Raw genomic sequence first — 11607 nt, 5'->3', positions numbered from 1 at the left:
CGATCAGCCGCAGGACCAGGCACCCGTCCCATCCCAGGTACTGCACGGCCATCTTGCGGGCATTGTTATAGAGGTCCTCTTTCCCAACACGTCTCGTACGCCACAGGTAGTAGTGAACGAAGGCGATCCGCGAGCAGGTGAACGTACGCCACACCCAGATGAGGGCGCTGTAGATGGTAACCGGGAGAAGAATGGCAAAGAAGAACCAGATGAAGGAAAATATCTTCTCGTTGAACAGGTTGATGGGCAGGACGCACTGGCAGGTGTAAGTTCTCAGTGACCCCTGCTGGGCGGCCAAGACCTGGCACAGAGTCTGCAACGGGAATCGCGGGGAGGTCCACCATTCCTTTTTGTTGATGAGCTTCTCAACGACCTCAATGCCGTGAAACAAGTACCCTTTACCCAGGAAGACCGTGAGGAGGAAGTACTGCATGAGGATGTTGAACACGTACAGGATCTTGACCACCATGTACAGGATGAACAAAGAGGAAGAGGGATTTCCACCGCATGCCAAGTTGCAGTCAAACTTGCAAACTGTGCCAGGGCAGCATTTAGAGACCCCCATGAGCGTGTTGAACTGATCCAGGAACTCGGCTATCAGTGCGTCTCTGTCCGGGTGACCTGGCGTGTACTGCGAGATCACCGACACCTTCTTCAGTAACCGCCCTACCTTGATCCCGGAATTTTTGGCCGTCGAGTTCCAGATGGCAAACGGGACATAGAACAACCCCGCCTCCACCAGCAGAATGATCGGCGCCCACTGATAGTAGTTGACTTTGACTCTCTCGCCTTTGATCGCCGTCGAACTACTCTCATCGTCAAAGCTAACCGAGTGTACCCGAGTGACTTGTTCCCTCGCATTCTCATCTATGGGGATAATATAATACGTACTCGCCGTCCAACAGTACGAGTTTACGTACTTCGCCTGCGGCTCTGTGAAATATGTGGGGGTGAAGCACTCTATCGGGTCCCCGGCAAACTGTTTGGTGACTAAGGGTAACGATAAACATATTAGGATTAAAATGGTGTACTTTCTATTCAACTTATCAACCCCGTCATCTATGGGGACATTGCCTCCTATCAAGTAATTGCTAAAGTGCAGGAGGAAGGACATACTGCCGGTCTGCTCTTGCGCCGAATTTTGCGCTTAGTTACGAGCTCTTTGTGGGGAATCGTCTTGGAATACTAGACGGTTAGGGAGTGAGAGAAAGATATTAATTACACAACTGATGCAGTAAATAAAATAAAAAAAAACTGTCAGCACAAATGTGAGAGAAAGATACCTGGAATACTGAATGCCTAGAGCAAGAGATGAAGATACTGATTAAACGACTGACTGCTTAAATGATATAAAAACTGGCGGCACAACTGCGAGAGGAAGATATTTACCGACGACAAATGCAGTCGGTTCTTTGCACTGGCTAGCACGTCAGGTTACGTAATGCTCTCCCTCCCTTTAAAGAGAAATATCCTAGGTATTATGAAGGATCGTAAATTAATAGCATAAAGTCTCGTTATGTACTGTAATAACAAATGATGCTGGATGGGCTAGTGTTCACCAAGCTAGCTTAGTCAACTATGTCAAGAACTATTTCCAATGTCTAATCACTGTGGCAACCTTATAATGATTTCCAATATTTTGATCACTAAGGCAACCTTATAATTTTCAATGTCTGATCAATATGGCACCTTTATAGTACTTTCCAATGTCTGATCAATATGACAACCATTTAATAATTTTCACTCTGATCACTATGGCAATGTTATAATGATTTTCAATGTCTGATCAATATGGCACCCTTATAATTTTCAATCTATGATTACTACGGCACCTTTGTAATCAATTCCAATGTCTGATCAAAAAGGCAGCCAAATAATCATGCAAGTATTCTTCGTACTATCAAACACTTCAGCAATGATATGTCGAACTCAAGGTCAATATGCCCTATACCAGTCTTAACACCACTACTGACCTAATAAAGATAATTTTTAGTACGAATAAGAAGCCCCTTCACAAAAAACGGACTTAGAACAATAATTTTTAGTTCACGTACACAGAATATCACCACATGTTGTAAAGTCTTCCTTGTGTGACACCAAATCTTTAACTCTGAGTCCTATAGCATCATTTCCCCCAAAAAAACACAAGGTAAAATCCTGTGTCACTTTCCTTTACCTAAAATCCTGCATTACTTTTCTTTACCTAAAATCCTGCATTACTCTCCTTTACGCTCTCTTCACACCAAATCCTTTACCTGCCTCTGTTTCCTTTAGCATTAAATCCCTCAAACAAACACGATAACATTACTTTTCTTTACGTTTCCTTATGTCACACCAAATCTTTTATCTGTATCCACGTCCTTTACACCAACAACAAAGATCCTCCAAACAGAAGAAAATCCTGTTACACTCCTTCGTTCCTTTATGTCACACCAAATCTTTTGTCAGCCTCTGCGTCCCTTACACTAACAACATAAATCTCCCAAACAAACAGAGTAAAATCCTACGATACTCTCCTTTATGTTCCTTTTATCTGCCTCGGTGTCCTTCAGCACCTAAAGTCTTTTACACTTGCGTCAAATCCCCCAAACAAGCACAGCGTAAAATCGTAAAATCCTGCGTTACTCTCCTTTACGTTCCCGGGTCCTACGCTGCTTCCCCGCTGCTTTCCCTTACGCAGACATAACGGCAGCTTACCACGAGGGATTAGAGCATCTTAAGAACGTGAAGAGGAGGATCTGGCGGCCCTTATTACTGTGGGATCTGGGTCAGCTGGGTGTTAAGGCGAAGGGTAAATACAATGGAGACTGGGAGGAATGTTTTAGTTACCCCAGAGAAAGAAAAAATCAATTATCAATAGACGGAGGATTTTTTGAGTTACTGGTGAGAGAAATGAGAAATCTATAATAATTTGTCTGGAAGGAAATTTTGACTTACTGGTGAGACAAATGAAAAATCTATAATGAATTTTTGAGTTACTAGTGAAAAAAATAAAAATCTATAATAATTTGTCTGGGAGGAATTTTTGAGTTACTAGTGAGAAAATAAAAAATCTATAATATATTGTCTGGGAGGAATTTTTGAGTTACAAGTGAGAAAAAAGAAATATTTATAATAATCTGTCTGGGAGGAATTTTTGAGTTACTAGTGAAAAATGAGAACTCTATGATAACCTGTCTGGGAGGAATTTTTGAGTTACTAGTGAGAAATAAAAAATCAATTATGAACAGTGTAGCAGGGAAATAAGAGGGGAAAAAATATCTATAGTCTGGGAGGAAATTTTTGAGTTACCAGTGAGACAAGACAAAAATCAATTATCTGAGTTTCCTGAGGGAGAGGAAAATCGATAATGTGTCGTCTGGTATGGATTCTGCGTTACCAGAGAAGACTAAATCAATTATATATCAGTCTTAAGGGAGGAGTCTCGTGTGAATAACCCGTATTTTAGTCAAGCAGTAAAATATATATAATAAATAACACGTGGAAGGAATAATAAAGAAAGATGAATTATTTTAAACACACGTAAAAAAAATGATAAAGTCAGTTATGTATCACTGCTGGAAATACGTTAGTTATAAAAGGAAATCATTTAGTAATAAGTAATGTGTAAGGGCAGTGAAGAAATCTCAGTCTGGCTAAGGTAATAAAAAAAATAATAATTCAATAATGCAAGTGGAATAATTTTGGACTGGTTGGTTTAGTAATGAAAGAAAAAAAACCTCGAAAATCAATCTGGCTGGTTTAGAGCCCCATGAAAAACCGCGAAAATCAATCTGGCTGATTTAGTTACCCATGAAAAACCGCGAAAATCAATGTGGCTGGTTTAGTTACCCATGAAAAACCGCGAAAATCAATCTGGCTGGTTTAGTTACCCATGAAAAACCGCGAAAATCAATCTGGCTGGTTTAGTTACCCATGAAAAACCGCGAAAATCAACGTGGCTGGTTTAGTTACCCATGAAACACCGTGAAAATCAATCTGGCTGGTTTAGTTACCCATGAAACACCGCGAAAATCAATGTGGCTGATTTAGTTCATGAAAAACCGCGAAAATCATTAAGTTTCAAGGCGTGTGACGGGAATACAACAGCTACCCATCAAAACAGAAATTAAAAAACAAAAAATCAATGCCTTTCAATTGATGCAAAGAAAATGGCGTATATGTGGGAAATTAGGCGAAATATAACGCGCAATGGCAGGGGACAGGGCGACGTGGAGGCGACTTGTTTGTGGCCACCCCTTATGGGACTGAGGCGTATGGTTATAGATAGATAGGCAGACAGATAGATAAACTGATGGGCAGATAGATAATGCGTATATGTAAGAAGGCTGAGATGTATATATTTCTCTTTAAAAAAATATATATTAATTCCCAATACTCAAAATTAGCGATGAGATTTTTGACGGAAAAAAAAAAAATGTATAATATATTGATAGGAAGGTTTTTGAAAATTTTGCTCTTGCTCACTCAAAAATTGACCAAAAAAGTATATTAATTTTTTTTTTTCAAAATTTTCCTCTGGCCACAAGAATGATCAAAATTAATTATACTCTGTTGTACATCAAAATAGACAGACAGATAGATTGATAGAGATAGATAGATAGATAGAGAGATAACGAAGACTGAAGAGGAAAACGATAGATTTGATGGGACGGACTGACAGACAGATAGATAGACAGACAGACAGATCAATAAACCCACAGACAGACTGACAGCAGGACAGACAGGTAGATAGAAGGATAGACAGACAAGCAAAAAGACAGATATATGTGTAGATAGAAAGATAGACAGACAGAAAGATGGATAGACAGAAGGAGAGACAGACAGACGAAGAAAGGTGAAATGAGGCTTAGATAAGAGAGAAAATCAAAGCGACAATTAGAGAGAGAAAGAGAGAGAGAGAGAGAGAGAGAGAGAGAGAGAGAGAGAGAGAGAGAGAGAGAGAGAGAGAAACTTTACTCCGAAACGTGACCAAATTGAACGAAATCTAATGAGACAGACGAAACAAAATGAAACAGGCTTAAATCCCTATCTATATCAAAGCAGCCTGAACGATAAATGATGGGAACAACTCTAGTTTCTAATTGCTTCGTTAGTTTGTTAGTAGGAGGCGATGTTGGTTGTTAGTAGATGAGATGGTGGTTAGTCTTGTTAGTCCTAGGGGCGATGGTGGTAGTTGTGGTGGTAGTAGTAGTAGTGGTTGTTAGTAGAGACTGCAATGGTTACTTGTGCTGGCCGATGGTGGTAGTTGTGGTAGCTGGTAGTTGTGGTAGTGGTGGTAGCAGACGTTGTGGTAGTTGTGGTAGCAGACCTTGTGGCAGTTGTGGTAGTAAACGGTGCTGACTGCGGACCTCTGAAATAAAAGGGTAGTGTTAGTAGCGGTAGTTGTAGTAGTAGTAGTAACCTTTAGCCTTTGGTTCCTTCTTCCTTGCATAAAAAATAGTAGTAGTAGTAGTAGTAGTAGTAGTAGTAGTATATAATAATAATAATAATAACTGTTAGAATGATAATATACATAAATACACACTACAAACATACACACAAACACGTATCCAAAACAATACATAAATACACACTACAAACATACACACAAACACGTATCCAAAACACACACACACACACACACATAGAGAGAGAGAGAGAGAGAGAGAGAGAGAGAGAGAGAGGAAAACACATTTAGGAAGACAATCAAAGAACTAGATTTTGTGGTAACTTATATTACTCTCCCTCTCTCTCTCTCTCTCTCTCTCTCTCTCAGTATTCTTGGAGGAGCTTTTTATATTCCTCTCCACCCACTAACCTCTCTCTCTCTCTCTCTCTCTCTCAAGTGCCTCTTAGCTTCTAATACTACTCTAATGACGTCACGGCCGCCATCTTTGTTTACCTATGACGTCACCGCCGCCATCTTGGATTAGTGACGTCACATCCGCTACACCACTTAAGATGATACTAAATACGGTCTGAGAGAGAGAAAGAGAGAGAGAGAGAGGTGGATGGATGTAGGGATGGGTGAATGGACATATACACACACAGACAGACAGACATAGATAGATAGATAGATAGATAGACAGACAGACACATGTATAGGCAGATGGATATATACTGTATATACGGATAGATAGACATAGATAGACAGAGACAGATAGACAAACAGATAAATAAATAGATGGACAGACAGACAGATAGATAGATAGATAGACAGATAGTTAAATAGGTGTGATAGAGTTGGCGTTACAATGAAGGGTGCTATAGGGGTAACACAGTGCTATAAACAATGTATTATATATGACAGTACGGCCCATTTGCTGACGCCTATCTCTTTACCCAGCGCTGTGGTGAATGTGGTGCTCTGCTGTGGTAGGGGGGCTGTGGTGGTGGTGGTGGTAGGGGATGAGGAAGACTGATGGAGGTGGTGGGGAAGTGTGGTTGAGGGGGTTGTGGTGGTGGTGGTAAGGGGGGGGACTGATTGTGGTGGGGATTGTGGTTGAGGAGATTGTGGTGATGGTGGTGGTGGTGGGGATGTTGTTGTTGTTGTTGTTGTTGTTGTGGTGGTGGTGGTGGTGGTATGTATGTATGTATGTATGTCCTAAAACTCCAAAGCCTCACAGATAAATGTCGTGTGTGTGTGTGTGTGTGTGTGTGTGTGTGTGTGTGTGTGTGTGTGAGAGAAAAAAAATCTGTGAGAGAGAGAGAGAGAGAGAGAATCTGTGTGTGTGTGTGTGTGTGTGTGTGTGTGTGTGTGTGTGTGTGAGAGAGAGAGAGAGAGAGAAAAAAAAAATCTGTGTGAGAGAGAGAATCTGTGTGTGTGTGTGTGTGTGTGTGTGTGTGTGTGTGTGTGTGTGTGTGAGACAAAAAAAAAAATCTGTGTGAGAGAGAGAATCTGTGTGTGTGTGTGTGTGTGTGTGTGTGTGTGTGTGTGTGTGTGTGTGTGAGAGAGAGAAAAAAAAAAATCTGTGTGAGAGAGAGAATCTGTGTGTGTGTGTGTGTGTGTGTGTGTGTGTGTGTGTGAGAGAGAGAGAGAGAGAAAAAAAAAATCTGTGTGAGAGAGAGAGAGAGAGAGAATCTGTGTGTGTGTGTGTGTGTGTGTGTGTGTGTGTGTGTGTGTGTGTGTGTGTGTGTGTGTGTGTGTGTGAGACAAAAAAAAAATCTGTGAGAGAGAGAGAGAGAGAGAGAGAGAATCTGTGTGTGTGTGTGTGTGTGTGTGTGTGTGTGTGTGTGTGTGTGTGTGTGTGTGTGTGTGTGTGTGTGTGTGTGTGTGTGTGTGTGAGAGAGAGAAAAAAAATCTGTGTGAGAGAGAGAGAGAGAGAATCTGTGTGTGTGTGTGTGTGTGTGTGTGTGTGTGTGTGTGTGTGTGTGTGTGTGTGTGTGTGTGTGAGAGAGAGAGAGAGAGAGAGAGAGAGAGAGAGAGAGAGAGAGAGAGAGAGCCTTAACGTTATTCATTGCCCTTGAATAACTTGCCGGAATTTTATTATAATTTTATACGTGAAAAAAAATTAAATAGGAGGTAGGTAGGTAGGTAGGTAGGTAGGTAGGTAGGTAGGTAGGTAGGTAGGTAGGTAGGTGGGTAGGTAGGTCGGTAGGTAGGTAGGTAGGTAGGTGGGTAGGTAGGTCGGTAGGTAGGTAGGTAGGTGGGTAGGTAGGTGGGTAGGTAGGTGGGTAGGTAGGTCGGTAGGTAGGTAGGTAGGTAGGTAGGTGGGTAGGTAGGTCGGTAGGTAGGTAGGTAGGTAGGTGGGTAGGTAGGTAGGTAGGTAGGTAGGTAGGTAGGTAGGTAGGTGGGTAGGTAGGTGGGTAGGTAGGTAGGTAGGTAGGTAGGTAGGTAGGTAGGTGGGTAGGTAGGTAGGTAGGTAGGTAGGTGGGTAGGTAGGTGGGTAGGTAGGTAGGTAGGTGGGTAGGTAGGTGGGTAGGTAGGTAGGTAGGTAGGTGGGTAGGTAGGTAGGCAGGTAGGTAGGTGGGTAGGTAGGTAGGTAGGTAGGTAGGTGGGTAGGTAGGTAGGTAGGTAGGTAGGTAGGTGGGTAGGTAGGTAGATACACTGAAGTAAGTAGGTAGGTACGTAGGTATTTAGATACAGAAAGATGTAGGTTGGTAGGTGGTTGGGTTGTAGGTAGGTAGGTAGGTGGATGGGTGGTGGGTAGGTAGGTAGGTAGGAGAATGGGTGGGTAAGTAAGTGGAGGAGTGGTAGGTAGGTGGGTAGAAAAGCTTAATATAGGAAAATGAGAGAGAGAGAGAGAGGGAGAGAGAGAGAGAGGATTAAATAACTCTCTCTCTACATCCTTCCTTCTCTTCTCCCCCCCTTCTTCCTTCCCTCCCTCCCTCCTTCCCCTTCCTTTCGCCACTCTTCCTCATCTTATTTCTCCCTTCTCTCCCTTTCTCTCTTCCTTCCTTCTTCTCTCCCTCCTTTCCTCCTCCCTCTCGCTTCCATTTCCTTCCCTCCCTCCCTCTCTCCCTTACTTTCCTTCCTCTCTCCCCTTCCTTCCTTTTTTCCTTCCTCCTTTTCTTTCCTTCTTCCTTCAGTCTTTTCCTCCTCCCTTCCTTCTTTCTGTCTCTCTCTCCCTCCCTCCCTCCTTCCTTCTCTTTCTCCCTCTCCTCCTTCCCTTCCTTCCCTCCCTCCTTTCTCTCCCTCCCTCCCTCCCGCTGAGAGAGGAGGAAAGGTACTCTCTCTCTCCCTAGGTGTTCCCTCCCTTTCTCTCCTCTAATGGCTCTCTCTCTCTCTCTCTCTCTCTCTGTATCTATCGTATTTATCTATCTATTTGGATCGTCCTACAATAATAGTGACTGCTTATTTTTACGTGACGATAATAATAATAATAATAATAATAGTTGTAGTATAAGCAGTGAGTAGTAGGTGTTGTGGTGGTGGTGGAAGTAGTAGTAGTAGTAGTAGTAGTAGTAGTAATAGTAGAAATAAATAATAATAGTAATAATAATAATAATAAGAACAACAACAATAAACAACAATTTATACTACTACTAACACCACCATTATTATTATTATTATTATTATTATTATCATCATCATCATCACCATCATCATTATTACTATTATTACTACGATCATCAAATACATTATAACTACTCCTGCAGATGTAGTAACGCACTTTATCTACAACAACAACAACAGCAACAACTACTACACAATCTCCCCACTACCTACCCTAACAGCAAAAACAAACAGGGAAAAAAACAGTAGGACGTGTTTGTGTGTGTGTCATCTTTAGTGTGTGTTGTTATGTCCAAATACACGGCTTTATATTACCCCCCTCCCCCCTGGCTCTCTCCCTCTCTCTCTCTCATCATCCAACGTCACCACTTGGGCACCAATACCCACCATCAATACAACAATAAGCTAAAGATATTCATGACTAGGGTATTAATTAGAATCGAACCCGGGACCGTAAGACACGCGCCCACACAGCCAAATGAGAGAGAGAGACAGACAGACAGACAGACGGACAGACAGAGAATATGTATGTGTCTATATTTATGCCTGTGTGTGTGTGTGTGTGTGTGTGTGTGTGTGTGTGTGTGTGTGTGTGTGTGTGTGTGTGTGTGTGTGTGTGTGTGTGTGTGTGTGTGTGTGTGTGTGTCATCTGCACCGTTAATCACCCACCTGTCATTAGGGCAAAAGTGTAATTATCAATAACAATAAATTCGCCTTCATAGCACATTACACTCCTCGTCCATTTACATTGCTATTTAACTTTGCCACTGCGCTTACATCTGCCTGTCATCCAACCATCTATCCATCCATCCAGCTATCTATCCATCCATCCATCTATCTATCTATCTATCTATCCATCCATCCATCTATCTATCTATCTATCCATCCATCCATCCATATTCAAGAGATAATGACCCTTAGAAGTTAATATAGCGTAAAGAGAGAGAGAGAGAGAGAGAGAGAGAGAGAGAGAATATATGGATTTCTTTCCCTCATTTCTCATCTACTGTTTCCTCTCTCTCTCTCTCTCTCTCTCTCTCTCTCTCTCTCTCTCTCTCAATTGCAGTTTCCTTTCTCTATTTTCTCTCTCACTTTTTTCCCACTTAACTTTCCTCTTCCTTCCTCCCTTCACATAATTTCCCTCTCTCTCTCTCTCTCTCTCTCTCTCTCTCTCTCTCTTTCCTTTCTTCCCTCCTTATTTCATCCTTACTCCCTTCTCTACTTCTCTCCCTCCCTCCTTCCTTCCTTCTCTCCCCAGAATTCCTCCCTTCTCTCATTTCCTTCCTTCCATCCTTCCTTCCTTCTTCTCCCCCTCTCAATTCTCTCCTTCCTTCCCATCAACCAATCCTTCCTTCCTTTCTCTCCCTCACCTTATAATTTCTTTCTCCTTCCTTCCTTCCTTCCTTCCCTGTATCTCTCCTGTTTCTCTCTTCCCTAATATTTTTTCCTCCTCCTATCTTCCTTCCTTCCCTGCTTTCCTCCTTCCCTCCATCCTTCCTACTCTTCCTATTCTTTTGCTTTCCTTCCTTCCTTCTCTTCCTCTTCCTTCTCCCTTTCCTTCCTTCCTCCTTCCTGTACTTCACCTCCTTCCCTCCTTCCTTTCCTGTCTTCCATCTTCCCATTCTCTCTCTCTCTCTCTCTCTCTCTCTCTCTCATTCTTTTTACCTTTAATGTTAAAGAAAAAAATATAGGCATACAAATTGACTACATTAGAGAGAGAGAGAGAGAGAGAGAGAGAGAGTCAACCCCCGAGGCGTTCATTCTAGTAATTCATTGTTCATTCTCTCTCTCTCTCTCTCTCTCTCTCTCTCTCTCTCTCTCTCTCTCTCTCTCTCTCTCTCCCTCTCTCTCTCTCTCTCTCCTGCATCTTTCATTCCTTTTCACTGTTCCTTCCTTCCTTCATTCACTCACTTCCTTTTCTCCCTCCTTCCACTTTGCCTCCCTCCATCCTTCCTTCCTTCCTCCCTGCCCCCATATTTCCTTCCCTCCCTCCCTCCCCCTCCTCTAGCCATACCTCCTTCCCTCCCTCTATGTATAATTCTCCCTCCATCCTTCCATCTTTTCTATACATAATTCTCTCTCTCTCTCACTCTCTCTCTCTCTCTCTCTCTCTCTCTCGCCACCTTACCCCTGTTCAATAGCCAGAAATTTCACTTTCACTTAGCTATCTAACACACCAGACTCACTCACTCACTCACTCACTCTCTCTCTCTCTCTCTCTCTCTCCTTCCCTCCCTTCCTCCTTTCTTTCTTCCCTACTTTCTCTCATTCATTCATTCCCATCTTCATCTCTCTCTCTACTCTCTCTCTCTCTCTCTCTCTCCTTCCCTCCCTTCCTCCTTTCTTTCTTAACTATTTTCTCTCATTCATTCATTCCCATCTTCATCTCCCTCTCTACTCTCTCTCTCTCTCTCTCTCTCTCCCTTCCTCCTTTCTTTCTTCCCTACTTTCTCTCATTCATCCATTCCCATCTTCATCTCTCTCTCTACTCTCTCTCTCTCTCTCTGCAAAAAAAATACATGAATTTTTAGGTGCTTAAAATAGAGTAAGGCAATTTGAGGGGGGGAGGGAGGGAGGGAGGAAGAAAAAGGGGAAAGGGAGGAATGAAGGATGGGTGAAGACGTGAGAGAGAGAGAGAGAGAGAGAGAGAGAGAGAGAGAGAGAGAGAG

The 11607-nt window shown here is 42.5% G+C and overlaps 1 protein-coding gene across 1 annotated transcript in view; it reads right to left on the bottom strand.

The window, feature by feature from the left end:
- Positions 1-1114, bottom strand: part of LOC145390649 (innexin unc-9-like) — a 1497-nt gene extending 383 nt beyond the window's left edge. The window contains exon 1 of the mRNA XM_080265440.1: positions 1-1114. This exon is cut by the window's left edge and continues 383 nt beyond it. Coding sequence (XP_080121566.1) covers positions 1-1114 — 1114 coding nt within the window.
- Positions 1115-11607: the final 10493 nt, after the last annotated feature.

This window comes from Coenobita brevimanus, chromosome 15 (assembly GCF_032717465.1).
Source record: "Coenobita brevimanus isolate Jiangsu-jjx chromosome 15, ASM3271746v2, whole genome shotgun sequence".
NCBI lineage: Eukaryota > Metazoa > Arthropoda > Malacostraca > Decapoda > Coenobitidae > Coenobita > Coenobita brevimanus.
This window is presented reverse-complemented; position numbering and strand designations above follow the sequence as displayed.